This window comes from Pongo pygmaeus, chromosome 13 (assembly GCF_028885625.2).
Source record: "Pongo pygmaeus isolate AG05252 chromosome 13, NHGRI_mPonPyg2-v2.0_pri, whole genome shotgun sequence".
Taxonomy (NCBI): domain Eukaryota; kingdom Metazoa; phylum Chordata; class Mammalia; order Primates; family Hominidae; genus Pongo; species Pongo pygmaeus.
This window is the reverse complement of record NC_072386.2, coordinates 20,561,778-20,581,825: the sequence shown is the minus strand read 5'-3', so window position 1 is coordinate 20,581,825 and position 20,048 is coordinate 20,561,778. Positions and strand designations below refer to the sequence as shown.

At 41.3% G+C, this 20,048-nt stretch overlaps 1 protein-coding gene across 15 annotated transcripts in view; it reads left to right on the top strand.

The window, feature by feature from the left end:
- The window catches only part of MELK (maternal embryonic leucine zipper kinase), a 99,022-nt gene that overhangs the window by 38,979 nt on the left and 39,995 nt on the right, over positions 1-20,048 (top strand). For all 15 annotated transcript variants that reach the window (XM_054502051.1, XM_054502054.2, XM_054502052.1 and 12 more), the window contains 2 exons: positions 15,811-15,879; positions 18,589-18,687. In XM_054502051.1, the coding sequence (XP_054358026.1) occupies positions 15,811-15,879; positions 18,589-18,687 (168 nt within the window). The remainder of the gene's footprint in view (positions 1-15,810; positions 15,880-18,588; positions 18,688-20,048) is intronic.

Genomic DNA, 20,048 nt, shown 5'->3' with positions numbered 1-20,048 from the left:
TTACAATGGGGAGTGTTCTTTCTTTTACTTTTCTTTGGGAGAGCTTAACAATTTTTTTGTGGATGTTTTGTAGAATGTGCTTGGAAGTTCAACTCCACCTGTGCCTTCTTTATGGAAAGATTTTTAACTAACATATAACATTTAACTAACATAGATCATAACATTTCATTTGAAGCTCTCTAGTGGCCTCTTTCTCCTCAAGTACAAGCCAGCGTTTGTCCTGTGTGCTGTGGGTTTTCCCCCGTGTAATGTGGCCTCCCATCACCTCACTGCCCTCGTGGTCTACTCCCTGCCTCACTTGTGCCACCCACATTGTCCTCCTTGTCGTTTCTTTTTTCCCCTTTTTCTGGAACACGCTAAGGTGTGTCTGCCTCAGGGCATTTGTACTTACCCTTTCACCTGAAATGGTTTTCTCCAGGAGAGATGCTTTGTTCCCTCCCTTCTTTCAGGTCTCTGTTCAAATGTTCTCTAATCAGAAAGACAGCGACTTGTTTATGTGTTCATGTGTTTGTTCATTTACTCATTTATTCCATGTCATTTCACCTTAGGGAGGATAAAATAGTTACCAAACACCTAATATGTGCCAGGCGCTTTTCTAGATGTGTGGGGTATATCTGTGAATAAAACGGATGAAAGATCCCTGTCCTCGTGGAGTTTATCTTCTAGTGGTGGGGATGTAGAGAAAGACAATAAGCATAATAAGTAAATTTTACTAAAAGATGAGATGTACTTTGGAAAAGAGAAAAAAATTAAGTAGGATAAAGAGGAATCAGGAGTACAGATGGGGTAGTTGTGGAGGAAAGGGCCAGTAGGTTGCATGATTAAATAAGGGGGTCAGGATAAACTTCTTGGAGGCGAGATGTAAGGAGACTTGAAGGATGTGAGAGTGTCAAGTGGATATCTAGGAGAAAAATATTTCCAGCAGAGGGAACAGCTAGAGCAAAGACTGAGAGGTAGGAACATGCCTGGTGTTGTCAAGGGAGGGCGAGAGGGCCAGTGCAGCCTGAGTTTAGTAAGTGAGGAGGGCAGTAGGAAAGGAAACCTCGGGAACAGGTGGTCAAGCTGCTTTGGGCTGGGTAGGCTCTCATAAGGACTTTGGCATTTTTTCTACGTGAAATGGGGAGCCATTGGAAGCTTTTGAGGACATGATTTGGTTTAGTTTTTAACAGGATCATATTGGCTGCTATGTGGAGATGCCTGTAGGAAGTGAAGAAGAGAACCAGGGCATCTGGTCAGGAGGATATTGTAATGATTCAGATAAGAGATGGTGGCAGTGGAGGTGGTAAAAGGTGGGTAGATACTAGATGTCTTTTTTTTTTTTTTTTTTGGGGACAGTCTCGCCCTGTCACCCAGGCTGGAGTGCAGTGGTGCGATCTTGGCTCACTGCAACCTCTGCCTCCTGGGTTCAAGTGATTATCCTGCCTCAGCCTCCTGAGTAGCTAGGGTTATAGGTCCTTGCCACCATGCGTGGCTAAGTTTTGTAGTTTTAGTAGAGATGGGGTTTTGCCATGTTGGCCAGGTTGGTCTTGAACTCCTGACTCAGGTGATTCACCTCCCTCAGCCTCCCAAGGTGCTGGGGTTACAGGTGTGAGCCACTGCTTCTGGCCTGGATGTCTTTTTTAAAAAATTATTTTTGTATTAACAAAATTAAAAGTAAAAGTAGACCTGTATGTGCAAAGGGTAAAGTAAAATTGACCCTTTGTATATACAGTAAAATTGACCCTTTGTATATACAGGTCTATGAATTCTAACACATATATAGATTCATATAACCATTGCCACAGTCAGAATGTAGAACAGTCTGGATGTCTTTTGAAGGTGTGGCTAACATGATTTGTGGATGGATTGGATGAGGAGAGTAACCTGAGTAGCTAGAAAGTTGGAAAATTATTAAAGGTATCTAGCATGTGAAACTTTTTTTTTTTTTTAAGGCAGAGTCTTACTTTGTCACCCAGGCTGGAGTGCAGTGGTGTGATCTCGGCTCACTGTAACCTCTGCCTCCCAGGTTCAAGCGATTCTCCTGCCTCAGCCTTCTGAGTAGCTGGGATTACAGGCTCCCATCACCGCGCCTAGCTAATTTTTGTAGTTTTAGCAGAGATGGGGTTTCACCATGTTGGACAGGCTTGTCTCAAACTCCTGACCTTAGGTGATCAGCCTACCTCAGCCTCCCAAGTGTTGGGATTACAGGCGTGAGCCTGGCCATAAAACCTGTTTCTTAGAGGCAATCATTGCTATCACGTTTATCAGATTTTTATGTATTTTTTTTCAGACATTAGCCTGCATATGTAAGGAATTATATATTTATATATTTTCTCTTTCTGCTACCCCCTTCCCAGTTTTGTTTTTTTTTTTTACACAGATGGTAGCATACCATAAACACTGTTCTGCACTTTGTTTTCCTCCCTTAGCAGTGTGTCTTGCAAATCATAACACTTCATACCCACTTCAGAGCCTCTTCATTCTTTTTATGATTGCATAGAATTGCATTGTATGCACGTACCATAATTTATTTAACCAGTCCTAGGTTAATGGACATTTAAGTAATTTCCAAGTAGTCATTTGTACATTGTGAATATAATAAATCTGTAAGAAAATTTCTAGAACAGTTGTTGGGTCAAAGGTATGTGAATTAGTAATTTTGATAGATATCGCCAAATTGCTTCCCAGTAAAGTCCTGTTGGTTTATGCAACTACCAACAGTAGCATAATAATGCCAGTTTCTCCATATCCCCCCACCAATACAGTGTATCACTGTTTTTGATTGTTATGTTTAAGACTTATTTTTGCTCTGCAGGAATTTTTAGTTTTTATTTAGTGAAATTCATCAATCTTTTTCTTTCTTTCTTTCTTTTTTGTTTTTAGAGACAGGGTCTTGCTCTGTCACCCAGGCTGGAGTGCAGTGGTGCAGTCATAGCTCACTGCAACCTCAATCTCCTGGGCTCAAGTGATCCTCCCGCCTCAGCCTCCTGAGTAGCTGGAACTACAGGCGTGCGCTACCACACTTGGCTAATATTTTTTGTAGAGATAAGGCCTCGCTATATTGCTGAGGCTTGTCTCTGGCCTCAAGCGATCCTCCCAACTTGGCCTCTCAAAATGTTGGGATTATAGGCATGAGCCACTGTGCCCAGCCTGTCAATTTTTTATTGTCATATTTGGAAGGGCTTTTTGACTTTATTTTTTAAAATATCCGTGTTTTCATCTAGTGTTTTTATGGTTTCACTTTTTAAAAATGTTTAAATGTTTGATTCATCTAGAATTTGCTTTAGTATGTTTTCTTGACTTTAAACATCATTAAAAAAAACTGTGGAGATTTGCTTTCGTATTCTGGATTCTGGATTTTAAAGATCTAATTGTAGGCCAGGTGTGGTGGCTCATGCCTATAATCCCAGCACTTTGCGGGGCTGAGGCAGGGACATGGCTTGAAGCCAGAAGTTTGAGACCAGCCTAAGCAACATTGTGAGACTCTGTCTCTACAAAAAATAAAAAAAAAAATTAGCTGGGCATGGTGGCATTTGTCTTTAGTCCTAGCTACTCAGGAGAGTGAGGTGGGAGGATTGCTTGAACCTAGGAGTTCTATGCTGCAGTGAGCTATGATTCCACCAACCATTGCATTCCAGCCCAGGCCATAGACTCCATGTCTTTAAAAAAAAAAAAAAAAAGAAGGCCGGGCCCGGTGGCTCACGCCTGTAATCCCAGCACTTTGGGAAGCTGAGGTGGGCAGATCACTTGAGGCCAGGAGTAGCCTGGCCAACATGGTGAAACCCCATCTCTACTAAAAATACAAGAATTTTCTGGTCGTGGTGGTGCATGCCTGTAATCCCAGCTACTTTGGAGGCTGAGGCGTGAGAATCATTTGAACCTGGGAGGCAGAGGTTGCAGTGAGCTGAGATTGTGCCACTGCACTCCAGCCTGGGTGACAGACAGAGACTCCTTCTCAAAAAAAAAAAAGAAAAAGAAAATTGAATTGTGATGGCAATGTAGCCATATATACTTAAGATTTGAGGTTCATTTTTAACAATAGTGTATGTAAGTCCTTATTTAAAATAGTCTTGCTAATTTCAAGTTTTGCAGACGACTTGTTAAATCTAATTAGGTATTTTTTTAACTTTGTGTTTTGGTTGATATACTAAAAGTAGAAGTGTCAGCTCCATTACTGTTTGCTTGTATTCATAGTCTTCAATCTGTGGTTTCTTTGCAAGAGTCTTGAGCCACTTGTCTTTTCAATGAGGATTTAGCTTCATTAAACCGTATACTATAATCTGTAAATCCATTAACTGTGCTCCTGTAAAGCACGGTGCTTTGCAATACCATTCTTTCTTAAGAGTGTCTTATAGTGTAGGTTATATAGGGACTAGGGAGCGTACCAGTGCCGATCCATGTACTAAATATTAACAAAGCTCAATTTTTTATTTATTAGATAGATAGAAAATGAATATAAATAGAAGTCCTAATATACTCTTTCCACACCTCGGTGATCATCTTGCATATCCTCTGTGGTACACATGCCCCAACTTTGAAGACTGCCAATCAAGAATGAGTGAATGGTCAACTCTAAGTGTTTTTTTTTTTTTGAGACGGAGTCTTGCTCTGTTGTCCAGGCTGGAGTCCAGTGGCGCGATCTCAGCTCACTGCAACCTCTGCCTCCCAGGTTCAAGCAATTCTCCTGCTTCAGCCTCCTAAGTAGCTGGGATTACAGGTGTGTACCACCACACCTGGCTAATTTTTGTATTTTTAGTAGAGACAGTGTTTCACCATGTTGGTCAGGCTGGTCTTGAACTCCTGACCTCAAATGATTCACCTGCCTCAGCCTCCCAAAGTACTGGGATTACAGGCATGAGCCACTGTGCCTGGCCTAACTCTACGTATTCTTTAGGCAGTCCCTTGATGAGTATACCACCTCTCAGCCAGGTTAATGAGTGTCAGTCAATTAGGGATTATTCTACCTGGAAATTACTTGAAGTTGTGGGTATTCTATGATACTGAATAAGAACAAGAGGGGCCACGAATATAACTGGGGCTAGGATTGGCATTCTTCTGTAAACATTGAGCCTTCTAACCATACTTACTTCTTGGTTATGAGATACTATGCCGTAAAGGATAACTAGAGTCATTTTATCCAGCTAAAATTTTGCATATTCACCTTGACCATAAAAAGTCTTAATAAAGATGTATGATGTGTAAAACAAAATGAGGTATTATGTGGATTTTTTTAAAAAATGGAATGATAAAGTTTTCAGTGAGTTTTGAACCCCCCAAAAATGATGTAGAGACTGGGGGAGATGCCTTCTGCAGGCCAGGTCTAAGTCTCTGTAGGTGTCCAGAAATGGAGTTCTGTGTTTGTTTGAGTTGTGCTGAATGAAATCTCTTCTGTCTAGAGCATCTGCAGCAGTCTTTTGGTGGTTTAATTCTTTCTGCTTTTTCCTCTACTTCCTTGTTTCCCCCCTCCAAATGGATAGAGCTTTCTGAAGTGTGTGTGTTGCATATCTTTGGGGCTATTGCACATGGCTGCTCAGAAAAAATAAAATGTTTGCTGGCGTGCATATTCTCATCCTATTGTCACAAAAGTAATACTTAAAATGCATGAGTTTTGTTACTTACCAGGCTGTGCTCTAAATGAGGTGGTTGCTATTATTGTCTTCCTCTTACAGATGAAGAAACGAAGGGACAGAGACCTTAAATAACTTATTCAGGGTCTTATAGCTAGTGAGTAGCAGAGCTGGGATTTGAACCCTAGCAGTCAAGCTGGGAGCCCATTCTTATAACCACAATGAAATATTGTTTCTCAGCTCTGTAGCTGCTAGTGAGAATCACAGATGCCTAGAGGAAGAAGGATCCCCTCCCAAGCATCTTTTTATGCTTATTAATTTGGGAATATTCCCAGACATCCCATCTTTTCTAATTTACTAAGGCTACAAATTAGTTCTCCTAATTCATTTAGGTATTACTGTGCATCAGCTTTCCCACAAATTTTAGGTGTCACTCTGGAAGGGTACTTACTGGTCCTTGTTTCCTTCATCAGCAGCATTAGAGCATTGCAGTAATCAATTATTTTCAAGATCCATTCCAGCTCTGAGTAGCTATAAGTTCTTTGACTTCTGTTTCTTCACATTCAATTTTTCTTGTTTCAGCCTAGCATTCTCTTCCTTTTTTTTTTGAGATGCATGCCCAGGCTGGAGTGCAGTGGCGCGATTATCGGCTCACTGCAACCTCCGCCTCCTGGGTTCAAGCGATTCTCCTGCCTCAGCCTCCAGAGTAGCTGGGACTACAGGCGCCTGCCACCATGCCTAGGTAATTTTTGTATTTTTAGTAGAGACGGGGTTTCACCATATTGGCCAGGCTGGTCTCGAACTCCTGACCTTGTGATCCGCCTCCCTCGGCCTCTCAAAGTGCTGGGATTACAGCCATGAGCCACTGCACCTGGCCGCATTCCCTTCTTTTGAAATTTTGAATCTTGATTCTGCACTCAAGTAATAACAGCTGTCCCTGCCAGCATTGCACCTGCCAGCATTTGCACATTTCTTCAATATCCCTAAACTAAGTTGTTCATTAAAAAACTGAATAGAGGCCAGGCGTGGTGGCTCACGCCTGCAATCCCAGCACTTTGGGAGACCGAGGTGGGCGAATCTTGAGGTCAGGAGTTCGAAATCAGCCTGGCCAACATGGTGAAACCCCATCTCTACTAAAAATACAAAAAAATTTAGCCGGGCATAGTGGTGCATGCCTGTAATCCTAGGTACTCAGGAGGCTGAAGTAGGAGAATTGCTTGAACCTGGGAGGCGGAGGTTGCCGTGAGGTGAGATCGTGCCTCTGCCCTCCAGTCTGAATGACAGAGTGTGAGACTCTGTCTCAGGGAAAAAAAAAACTTGAACAGAACCACTCCCTAAGTGTTCTGAGTATTGGTTTTTAGTTTTATTCTGTTTCACTTACCCACAAAGATAAGATAAGTAACTGTTATTTTACTTACCCACCACACCCAGCTATTTTTTGTTATTATACTTCTTCTTTTAGACGAAGAGACTAAAGCACGGCAAGGTTAAATAGCTTGTGTAAGGTCACACAGCTAGTAAGAGGTAGATCCTGGATTTGAACCTAGCCAATTTGTTTTCAGAGCCTTTCTTAGGAAACAGGGCCAGAGAGACTGAATACCTTACCCTGTTAATACCTTACTGAAATGGAACTGTTCATGGTGATCCTAATTTATTGACTTAACTCTAACCTTTGCTATATTTTTACCTGTTTGGACCTTAATCCTCTATGCTGTTTGTTTGTCTTCATTTGTTGTTACTGCAAGTTCACATTCATATGGCAGCCGTGGAATTCATACTATTATCAGTATATTGTTTCATCAATAAAAGGTGAATGTACCAACATACAGACTTCAGTGTTTTCTACTTTTATTTATTTGAATGCACTAGTAGATCCTAGATTAATCCTTTGAGGGAGAGAGCTTACCTTAAAATAATAAAAAAGTATATCCTAATAGTATATGTGAGATTCAAGTTCTGATATTTTTGAAAAATTAAATATCTTTGCAGTGGAATGAATATGGTAGAAAATGTCTAATTCTTGTTCAGTGGAGATTTGGCCTTCCTAATTAATAGTATTTACTAATACTTGTATATTCTTTGTTTCTCCTACTCTGAATTTCATTTTTTAGTTTTTCATGTATTTGCAAGTTGAAAATTGATTCAAATTAGGACTTTTATGCATTATTGTGGAATTTAATTTCACACATTATAGATTTTGAAATTTATTGTAATCTTGGCTCAGAACTATTGTTCCGAGTCGCAGTGTAATACAGTCTGCTGGTTGAATCTAATTAAGGTGTCGTATCACTTGCATGCAGTATGTATCTTTGCCTAGAATGTTCTAAAATTCCTCACTTGGGAATAACACTTTCCTCAGTTCTTGGTTTGATTGAAAAACCCAGCAATATTTGATGCACCGTATGTAACTCTTGTTTAAAAGGCAGATTTCGTTTATCTTTTGCATTTGTTGACTATTTTAACCAAAATACTCAACTGCACTTTCTAGCATGATTACTAATGGCTTGAGTATTAATCTTATTAATGTCACCTATATTCATTTGTCGTCACTGCATTCAAAGACAAGCACGACTGTACTCCAGCTGTGGTATACAAATATTAGGGAAGTATAAATAATTTAGCAATTGAAAATTGAGTAGTTTGACAACAAAATTGCTGCCTAACAATTACAATTTATAATTTTAAAGAAAATGAGCAAGCTGTCTCTTTATGAAATTATATTTTTACAATTACGGAGTTTACTACAGCATTATGATTATGTGTTGGAGAGATGGCCTGCCTCTTTTAGAACAGTGTGAAAAACAAACAATTTCAAGCCACTGGAATTCCCACGATTATTTTGCTTAGTCCATAGATCTTTTCTCCCCCTCTTCACTTGGATTCTCCCACTGTTATCTGTTTCTTGCTCTCATTTGCAAGGTAATTGTCCCTTAAATAAACAAACACAAATTCTTTAAAGAATAGCAGAAACAAAGGTCCTATCTCTGACCCTTTTTTGCTCTGTAACAGTGTTTCTCAACATTAACACTATTGGCATTTGGACCACATAATTCTTTGTTGTAGGGGACTGTCATGCATTATAGGATGTTTAGCAGCATCCATTACCTTTACCCACTAATTGCTAGGGGTAATCTCCAAGTAGTGACAATTCAGAATGTTTCCATACACTACCAGATGTCCCCTTGTAGGACAAATCATCCCCAGTTGAGCACCAGTGCCCTACAATATTGAACAAGTACTTAATCTCCCTGGCTGAGAGTTGGTTTCTCCATTTGTATAATGTGGTTAATAGTCCCTGCCTACTACAGAGGGTAAAATATATGTACAAGTGTTTTGTGCATTTTAAAGCACGGTGTACAAATAAGAGATTGGGTTAAGCCTGGCAGCAGAGCTCATTTTTGGACTCTATTTTGGCCAGTATTTCAGCACAGAGAATGAAGTTGAGAATGTCAGGACATGGTAATGAGTCACAGGCCTTATGACCCACTTGTGGATGATACTCTACAGAGGTGTTCTGCCCAAATAGGGGAATTGGATGGGGACATTGCAGGAGGTGATGTGAACAGGGCTTGACTAGATGATGTGTACCTTACCAGACAATCCTGAGATTCTGAGATAGCTGCAGTGGGGCAGTGCTCCATTGGGAAGGCCTATGACATTCCTCAGAATGCCTTTAGCCTTTCTTGCTGCACTGAGTATTTAGCACTTTTGGATACACAGCTTTTGGCCAATGTGTCCATCTCTGGCCTCAAAAAAGGAATACTACTTTTTTGAATATTCCTATCTCCTCCTATTTATTTCAGATTCAATACAGATTTATTGTCTCTTACATGCAAGGCAGTATGCTGAGTGCTTTCACATATATTCTCTTAGTTTATAATCCTGTAAGTGGCATTAGTTGTATTACAGATAGAAATAATGGTAGTAATAGTATCAGCAGCAGCAGTTGAAGCTAACATTTATCGAGCTCTTACTGTGTCCATCGTACTGTGCTAAGTGCTTTATGTATACTAAATCATTGAATCCTAGCAAAGTTTCTATGCAGTAGGTGTTGTTATTATACTTCTTTTTTTTTTGAGGTGGAGTCTCACTCTGTTGCCCAGGCTGGAGTGCAGTGGCGCGATCTCAGCTCACTGTAACCTTCACCTTCCGGGTTCAAGTGATTCTTCTGCCTTAGCCTCCCAAGTAGCTGAGACTACAGGCACGTGCCACCACACCCAGCTGATTTTGGTTGTTATACTTCTTTTTTTAGATGAAGAAACTGAAGCACAGCAAGGTTAAATAGCTTGTATAAGGTCACCCAGCTAGTAAGAGGTAGATCCTGGATTTGAACCTAGCCAATTTGTTTTCAGAGCCTTTCTTAGGAAACAGGGCCAGAGAGACTGAATAACTCTTACAAGCCCATGGAGCCAGTAAGAGGCGGAACTGGGATTCAAATATAATATATGACTCCAATCCATTGCTGTTCCAATGTGCCAAACACCACACTTCTCATTCACTTGTTTTCTCTGCTGCTTTCTGGATAGGATTGCTTCTATGGTGCCAGCTTATAGCAAAGCACAGGGGAATCTATTAAAAGATACTTTAAGAATTCAAAATAGGTTGATAAAAAGGGGTGATTAAAAGGCAAAGAGGAATTTGGAATCAGTATGGTAGAGCTCTCTTATTTAGTACTTTGGTCTGAGTATTTATTTTTACATTTGGTTTCTGTGGAGTACTCCTACTTTTAGTTAAGAGTACTTTTCAGAATTTAAAGGCATAATGTCTCCTATTATGATAGTTTCAGAATTTAAAGGCATAATGTCTTTTTTATTATGATAGATCTGGTTATGGGCCTGTTATTTGTGTGTTGGAGCAGACCAGAAAGGGCTGAAACCTGGAATCAGACTTGTCCTTGAGGTGGGCAGATGCTGGTGTGGGGGAGGTGATGTGAAGCAGCTAAACCCTAATAGATAGTGTATGAGCTTCCTAGGGTCGTTGTAACAAAATACTGGAGAGTGATGGGTTAAAACAACAGAAATGGATTCTTGAGCAGTTGGAGGGATACTGTTCAACCCAGTACAGATAGTGTCCAGAGAGTAAGCAGCAAACGGCTTTGCAAACAGCAGAGGGAAGACCACCCAGAGTACAGGGAGTGAAGCTGACAGAGGACACTCTAGGAGCAGGCTGTGATCGGAGACTCAGGCAGCTCACGGCCATTTGATCAGCACATAGGAAGCTCTTTGTTCCAAGCTGATCTCCACTCTCTATGGGACCCTGGCAAGAGCAAGCTGAAATATTTGAGACCGGGCAAATAAGCAGTTTGCCAAGAAAGAGAACAAGGCAAGTCCTCAGGACTGGGATCACGAAAAGCCTGGGTCTCAGGAATAAAGTAAAGCTCAGATACGAGAGTGGGGCCAAGTAGGTCAGGGCCAGTCATGCAGCAACTGTGACTCACTACTGCTGAGTCCCAGAGAGTTGGCTAGAGCATCTAAAACCCCTCCTTCCCAGGGATAGGCATGGAGCCCAGGCAGCAGTGAGCCTTCAGATTGGGGTCCAGTTGGCTGTAGATGAAGCGTGGTAGGGGAGAAATAAATTCAAGGCTTCATTGCTATAGTTCAAAAACAAACTTTGAGCCAGGCAGGGTGGCTCACGCCTGTAATCTCAGCACTTTGGGAGGCTGAGCCGGGTGGATCACCTGAGGCCAGGAGTTCAAGACCAGCCTGGCCAACATGATGAGACCCTGTCTCTACTAAAAATGCAAAAATTAGCCAGGCATGGTGGTGCACGTCTGTAATCCCAGCTACTCAGTAGGCTGAAGCAGAAGAATGGCTTGAACCCGGGAGGCAGAGGTTGCAGTGAGCGAAGATTGTGCCATGAGACTTCATCTCAAAAAAAAAAAGAAAAAATTATGAAGGGTAACATTCATTGCAGAATTGTTTATGATATAATTAGGAATTGGTCTATGACAAACTCCAGAGGGTCTCCAAAACGAATGAAAGACAAAATGCACTGAATAAGGGTTCTAGGTTAGAAATGTAAGTGCAAGTGTGGCAGGCCAGGTCTCACTAATGCAGGCCTCCATTACAACTGTCCCAGCACTGACTGAGTAGCTAGGTTATACATTAAAAGCTGATTGAGCCAGTGCCCTTATACCAAGGCTGGAATGTAACAAAGAGCCCACCAAGAGTTTTGCCTAGGCTTTTCCATGGCCTTGAAGCATTTCAAGATAACGAAGGAATTCTTCTCAGGACTCTTTTAGGATTAAACAAATGTTATTGGGGGTCTGAAGAAAGCACAAACAATTTCACTGGAGTCTAAAGGAACTCCCCAAACCTTTATGATTTAGCAGGATACAAGATAAGGGTAATCACCTCAGCACCTAGACCCATTTAGATTAGGTAAACTTACTGAGGCTCCAGAAGGTCTTCAGGACTCAGACCTTAGTTATAGCTTAAAAGAAGTTAGTCACTTATGTTTTTAGATAAATGCACACTTACACGTAGACATATAGCTTAGAAGGTGTATAAGCTCTGGAAAACTTTGTAATTTTGAGTTGGTCTGGTGATAATTTCCAGGCCTTTTCCCCGTGGCTGGTTACAGAAATAAAAACTCTTCCTCCCCAGTTCATCTACATCTTGTTATTGGGCCTCAAGAAATAGCAGCCCAAGAGGCCGGGCATGGTGGCTCATGGCTGTAATCCCAGCACTTTGGGAGGCTGAGGCGGGCGGATCACCTGAGGTCAGGAGTTCGAGATCAGCCTGACAAACATGGCGAAACCCTATCTCTACTACAAATATAAAAAATTAGCTGGGCGTGGTAGCAGGCACCTGTAATCCCAGCTACTCTGGAGGCTGAGGCAGGAGAATTCCTTGAACCCGGGAGGCAGAGGCTGTAGTGAGCCGAGATCACTCATTGCACTCCAGCCTGGGCAACAAGAGCAAAACTCCATCTCAAGAAGAAAAAAAAGAAAAGAAAAGAAGTAGCAGCCTGACCCTCAGTTTAGTCTGGGAACACAAAGAAGACAAGGACAAGCACAAGCACACATACACACACACACACACACACACACACACACGCCAACTATAAGTGAATGCAGCTGGAAGGATGGAGGCAGATAGGTGAGGAAGCCATTGACTCGTACCAGCATTGGGGTTCTCTGTTCTTATGAACTGTCTAGGATATAATTCTTACAGAATCAGTCCACCTTAAAGGTGAAGGGGAAAACAGACAGGTATGGATCACTCAGAGTCCTAGGATGTTATGGCAGGCTGGCTTTCAATTATGTTAAAGAAGTAATAAAAGTCCCAGAGAAGCATTGTCAAACAATGAATCTAAAAAGAAAGGGTCAAAAATCAGCCTCTCTGATGAGTAGACGGACTGACCTACAAGTGTTTCCTAGGAAGAACAGTAGCTTTCATTTTACAAATGACTTTTAATATTATTACATTTTTATTCCCTTTATCGAAAGCACTCAGTATTAACCCAGAGAGCCCATTCTCTCTTTCCTTTTTTTTTTTTTTTTTTTTGGGAGACAAGAGTTTTGCTCTTGTTGCCCAGGCTGGAGTGCAATGGCGTGATCTCGGCTCACTGCAACCTCTGCCTGTCAGGTTCCAGCGATTCTCCTTGCCTCAGCCTCCTGAGTAGCCGGGAATTATATAGGTGCCCGCCACCACACCTGGCTAATTTTGTATTTTTAGTAGAGACGGGGTTTCTCCATGTTGGTCAGGCTGGTCTCAAACTTCCGACCTCAGGTGATCCGCCCGCCTCAGCCTCCTAAAGTGCTGGGATTACAGGCGTGAGCCACTGCACCCAGTCTGAGAGCCCATTCTTATTTATACCTTGCCAGGGCACCTTAACACTTGCCAGAGACAAAAACCGACAAAGTCTTTTTTGTTTGTTTTGTTTTTGAGACGGAGTTTCACTCTTGTTGCCCAGGCTGGAGTACAATGGCACAATCTTGGCTCACTGCAACCTCCACCTCCCGGGTTCAAGTGATTTTTCTGCCTCAGCCTCCTGAGTAGGTGGAATTAGAGACATGCGCCACCACGCCTGGCTAATATTTTGTATTTAGTAGAGACGGGGTTTCACCATGTTGGTCAGGCTGGTCTCAAACTCCTGACCTTGGCCTTCCAAAGTGCTGGGATTACAGAAATGAGCCACTGTGCCCGGCTCAGAGTTTGTTTTTTAATTATAGCAATGAAGCCTTGAATTTATTTCTCCCTACCAAGCCTCATATATGGCCAACTGGACCCCAACCTGAAGGCTCACTGTTGCCTGGGCTCCATGCCTATCCCTGGGAAGGAGGGGTTTAGATGCTCTAGCCAACTCTCTGGGAGTCAGCAGTAGTCAGTGACAGTTGCCTGTGACCTTTTTCTCAATTTGTTGTTAACTTTGTTGATGTTTTTTTTTTTTTTGAGACAGAATCTCGCTGTATTGGCAGGCTGGAGTGCAGTGGCGCAATCTCGGCTCACTGCTACCTCCGCCTCCCGGATTCAAGCAATTCTCCTGCCTCAGCCTCCCGAGTAGCTGGGATTACAGGTGCGTGCCACCACGCCCGGCTAATTTTTATATTTTTAGTAGAGACAGGGTTTCACCATATTGGCCAGGATGGTCTTGATCTCTTGACCTCGTGATCCACCTGCCTCGGCCTCCCAAAGTGCTGGGATTACAGGCGTGAGCCACCACGTCCGGCCATTGATGTTTTGTTATACAGAGATATCAAACGTTAATTTTGTCATATATTACTCTTTATAGTTGTTTGCTTTGCTGTCATGTCTAGAAAGAAAGATTCTAAAAATAATCACTCATGCTTTCTCTAAGTACTCTTATGGTTTTGTATTTTCTTTCTTTTTTTTTTTTTTTGAGACAGAGTCTCGTTCTGTTGCCCAGGCTAGAGTGCTGCAGTGACACGATCTGGGCTCACTGCAACCTCTGCCTCCTGGGTTCAAGCAATTCTCCTGCCTCAGCCTCCCAAGTAGGTGGGACTACAGGCGCCCGCCACCACGCCCAGCTAATTTTTGTATTTTTAGTAGAGACGAGGTTTCCCTGTGTTAGCCAGGATGGTCTTGAACTCCTGAACTCGTGATCCACCTGCCTTGGCCTCCCAAAGTGCTGGGATTACAGGTGTGAACCACCGTGCCCAGCCTGGTTTTGTATTTTCATTTAATCTGGGTGGAATTAATTTTGGTATGATGTTCTATGAATTACGGTTCAATCAATTTTTCTCAAATAATTAACCTATTATCTTAGCATCATTAAACAATGTGATTTCTGCTGTGAGAAACTGTTGTGTTGCTTCCTCTGAATTGGGAAAGAGGATGAGTGTGGCAGGTTTGTAAGAGATATTCTATCATGTATTAGTATTTAGCCAAGTCCCTGATCTTGTCTTTGATGACTTGGTGGCCATAATTTCGGAGTATACTAAGTTGTATACATTTGCCTTCTTAATCTCTTTTAGTCCTAAAAGAGGTATTTACCTTAGAAAGTGGCTTTCATTAGTTTTCTTCAAAGATTGTGAATTCTGTTTTGTAGATGACCTGTTTTTAACCATAGCCTATGTACTGTCACCAAATATGCTTTTCTGCTGCTTCATTTTGTCAGCTGATAATTGCTCTGAGATTATAAACTAATACTTGTTTCAGCAGTACAAAAATGGACTATAGTGTATACTTACTGTCCATTTAATACTACAGATTCCAAAGCCATATGACATTTTTGTTTTCTACTGTTATGTTCTTTGTGCTCTAGCCCGTCTCTGATATGTGGATAATTTAGAGGCAATGATAGTATTTAATATGCTCGATTTTGTTCTTTAAGGCAAGAAATTGATTTTTTTTTTTTTTTTTTTGAGATGGAGTCTCGCTCTGTCACCCAGGTTGGAGTGCAGTGACGCGATCTCAGCTCACTGCAACCTCCGTCTCCTGGGTTCAAGCGATTCTCCTGCCTCAGCCTCCCGAGTAGCTGGGATTACAGGCGCCTGCCACCACGACTGACTAATTTTTGTATTTTTAGTAGAGACAGTGTTTCACCACATTGGCCAGGCTGGTCTTGAACTCCTGATCTCAGGTGATCTGCCCGCCTTGACCTCCCAAAGTGCTGGGACTTCAGGTGTGAGCCACCACGCCCAGCCAAGAAATTGATTTTTTTAGTTAATAATGTTTACCAAGTATTGTAGTTGAGTGAAGTCTTCAAGCTTAAAAGTAAACCTTCAGCATGTTATTACCTAAGGAATTTGTGTCAAGGCTAATTGAACCTGAATCTCTTAAATGTTTTGTTTTTGTAGAGAGGAAAATATGACGTTCCCAAGTGGCTTTCTCCTAGTAGCATTCTGCTTCTTCAACAAATGCTGCAGGTAAACTTTATTTTTAAATAATAGAAGTCTATTGTAATTGTTTGGTTCAACTTTTAAGATGTCTGTGGTGCTACATCATTTCCTATTAGCTTGAAAAAAATCCCACTCTTACCTACCTTGAAAATGTCCTCTATTAGATCCTTTCTTAATTATGTTGTAAACCCAGTTTATTTTAGACACCTACCATATGTTATAGCTGGTGTGGTTTTTCTTACTTTTTTTGAGCATTTTCTGTTTTCTCTAACTAGTTCTTGTTCCACTCTCTTTTATTCCCAAATTATTAATTGATTGATTGATTGATGGAGATAGTCTCACTCCTTAGAAGACCCCCAGGCTGGAGTGCAGTGGCGCGATCTTGGCTCACTGCAACCTTTGCCTTCTGGGTTCAAGCGATTTTTCTGCTTCTGCCTTCCGAGTAGGTGGGATTACAGGCGTGAACCACCATGCGTGGCTAATTTTTGTATTTTTAGTAGACACAGAGTTTTGCCATGTTGGCCAGGCTGGTCTCGAACTCCTGACCTCAAGGTATCTGCCTGCCTCAGCCTCCCAAAGTGCTGGGATTACAGGCGTGAGCCTCTACACCTGGCCCCAGCTCTTTTTTTTTTTTTTTATTTAGATGGAGTCTCCCTCTGTTACCCAGGCTGGAGTGCAGTGGCGTGATCTTGGCTCACTGCAACCTTTGCCTCCCAGGTTCAAGTAATTCTCCTGTCTCAGCCTCCTGAGTGGCTAGTACTACAGGCGTGTATTTTTAGTAGAGACGAGGTTTCACCATGTTAGCCAGGCTGGTCTTGAACTCCTGACCTCACATTTTCTGCCTGCCTCGGCCTCTCAAAATCCAAAATGCTGGGATTACAGGTGTGAGCCACTGGCTTTTTTTTTTTGAGACAGAGTTTTGCTTTGTTGCTCAGGCTGGAGTGCAATGGTGCGATCTCAGTTTACCACAACCTCCGCTTCCTGGGTTCGCAGGTTCAAGTGGTTCTCGTGCCTCAGCCTCCCAAGTAGCTGGGATTACAGGCATGTGCCACCATGCCTGGCCAGTTTTTGTACTTTTAGTAGAGTTGGGGTTTCACTGTGTTGTCCAGGCTGGTCTTGAGCTCCTGACCTCAGGTGATCCACCCACCTTGGCCTCCCAAAGTACTGGGATTACAGGTGTGAGCCACCACTCCCAGCCTGGCCTCTTTTTTTAAAAAAAATTTTTATAGACAGGGTTTTACTCTGTCGCCCAGGCTGGAGTGCAGTGGTATGATCTTGGCTCACTACAGCCTTGACCCCTAGGCTCAAGTGATCCTTCTACTTCAGCCTCCCAAGTAACTGGGACCACTAGTACACACCACCACACCTGACTAATTTTTTGTGTTCTTTCTTTAGTTTTCTTTTTTTTGGTTGTTTTTAAATTTTATTTATCATTTCATTCCTTATAATTACTTTCAGCAAACTCTGTATTTTTTGTAGAGATGGGGTTTCGCTATGTTGCCCAGGCTGGTTTCGAACTCCTGAGCTCAAGCATTCTGCCTGTCTCGGTCTCTCAAAGTGCTGGGATTACAGGTATGAGCCACGGCATCCCGCCTATTCCCAACTCTTGCACATTAAGTATGTTAGTAGATACTCAATAAATACTTGAATGAGTTAATGCACTATTGAATGGGCCCTGTTACCTAGTGCAGTGGTTCTCAAACTTCAGCAGATATCAAAATTACCCCAGGCTTGTTAAAATACAGATTGCTGGGCTCCAGCCCCAGAGTGTGGAATTCAATAGATCTGGGGCAGGACTGAAATTTTGCATTTCTAACAAGCTCCCAGAAGACGCTGATGCTGCAGGTTTGGGGCCACACTTTGAGAACCACAGATTTAGTGGAATGAGCCTCTGAGGGTGAAAGATAGGAGTGCTGAAGCCTAGCTAAGCACTCTACCAATTAATCAATGTATCACCTAATCTGATCTATAAAATGGGGGTTCTGAGCCTGGCCTCACTGCTATGTAGTGTTATAAGGACAAAATGAGATTGATAGGAGACACTTTGAAAATATGAGTATCTTATTAGTGCAATTTTTTTTCATTATGTATTCAGAATATCTTCTGGTTTTTTCATCCACTAAGTCATCTCCATCTTTTATTCAAAATTTACCTCAGGCTCACTCACCTTGATTAAGTAGGGCCAGGCCACCAAATCTCCGTAATGAGATTGAAAATGCCTTATTCTTTCTTCTAGACTCCAAAATAACCTTAATCTTTGTTGATTAATTTTTCTCTCCTTACATTTGAAAATTACAAATGGAAAGGTGTGCTTTTCAACTTGTTCTGTGTGATTGTAAGCTCATTGGAGGTAGAGATTTCATATTCAGTATGAATGCCCTGCATTGTGGCTGCTTGAATGTTAAATTGGTGAATATTTCCCGTGAATAGGTTTTCCAGCAAAAGACTATTACATCATACAATAGATTGACTGAACTTCATGAATAATGTCCATACCAATGAAGTTCATGTTTGTTAAACATTTATCTTCTAAGCCTGTGTTGGTGGCTATAGTTTTCTTGCCTCTGTTGCCTTTTTAAAAGAATTTATTCCAAGGCCATTTTAAAGTCTTTGACAGCATTTTTGTGATGATAAAGTTTACATCTGTTCTGATGCATTTTTAGTTCTCAGGAGGAAAGGTGTTCTATGTTCTCTATTTGAAATGTTAATCTCTAGCTACTTTTTAATGGCCACTAGGTGGACCCAAAGAAACGGATTTCTATGAAAAATCTATTGAACCATCCCTGGATCATGCAAGATTACAACTATCCTGTTGAGTGGCAAAGCAAGAATCCTGTAAGTAAAATGAAATCCAGTAGAATTTTTTTTTTTAAATTTTGTGTGGTCTTTGGGTGAATTCAGAACCTAAAATGATGTGGTCTAAATATATAAGAAAATATATTAATCAGATTGGTGTTTGGGAGACTTGTAACCTAATGGACAGTGGTTCCTTAACCCCATCTGCAAATGAGAATTACCTGGGACCTTAAAAAGAAATACCTGCTCCCCATCCCAGAACACTTAATGGGAGTTTTTAAAAGCTCCCAGGTGTTTCTCATGTGCAGTCAGTCACAGTGCTCTGGGAATCTTGGGCAAGTTACTTAACTTTGCAGAACCTATTTATTCATCTGTAAAAAGTAGGTTAAACCAGTTCTACTTCCCAGAGAAGTTATGAGGGTACAGTAGTTCTCAAACTTTTTAGTTTGAGGATCCCTTTATACTCTTAATGTTCATTTATTCATTAAAAAATAACGTGATAAAAGTATTACATACTAACACAAATATTTTTATGAAGAATAACCATTTACAAAATAAATTTAGCAAAAAGAATGACATTGTTTTACAACTTTGCAAATTTCTTTAAAGTCTGGCTTAATAGAAGACACCTGTATAGCCACCTGCTTCTGTGTTCAGTCTGTTTTGGTAGGTTGTTTTGATTGAAGCCAAGGAATAAAATGCAGCCTCACACAGATATGTAATAGGAAAAGGAAGAAAAATTTTAATAGCCTTTCAGACAGTTTCTGATATCCCATTAAAACTTGAAAAATGGTAGTTTCTTAAAGGGTAATTGCATGTCGAATCTGAAGCCATATCAATGAAATTTTTTACTGTATTCCATAAAATCCATTGTTCTGTCCATTGGATCTTTTCCCCACATAACGTGATGCATTAGTTATTTGGAAAACATTGGTTTGCTGAGTTATGCAAATCTTCCAAATGTTAACACATTTCATTATACAACATTAAATCACATTCCTTAAAATCACTACTGAGCTCAGTAGAAAAGTCTTTAACTATTGGAAAGCACTCAAGATCATGGTGGCAAATAAAAGTTTTCTAAATTCTAATTTTTGCTTAAAAGCTCAAATTCTATAATTGACAACAAATACGTCATTTTCCTTGAACTGACAAGTTCCCTTGGTTCATTTTTGAGAAAATGTCTGCTGAACATTTAAGTCTAAATAACTATAGTTGGTCAGTGTTCTTTCTCATCAAAATGGTGTTCTTTGAAAAAAATGGCTAATTAGTCCAGGCACGGTAGCTCACACCTGTAATCCCAGCACTTTGGGAGGCTGAGGCAGGTGTATTACTTGAGGTCAGCAGTTCCAGACCAGCCTGGCCAACATGGTAAAACCCCGTCTTTACTAAAAATGCAA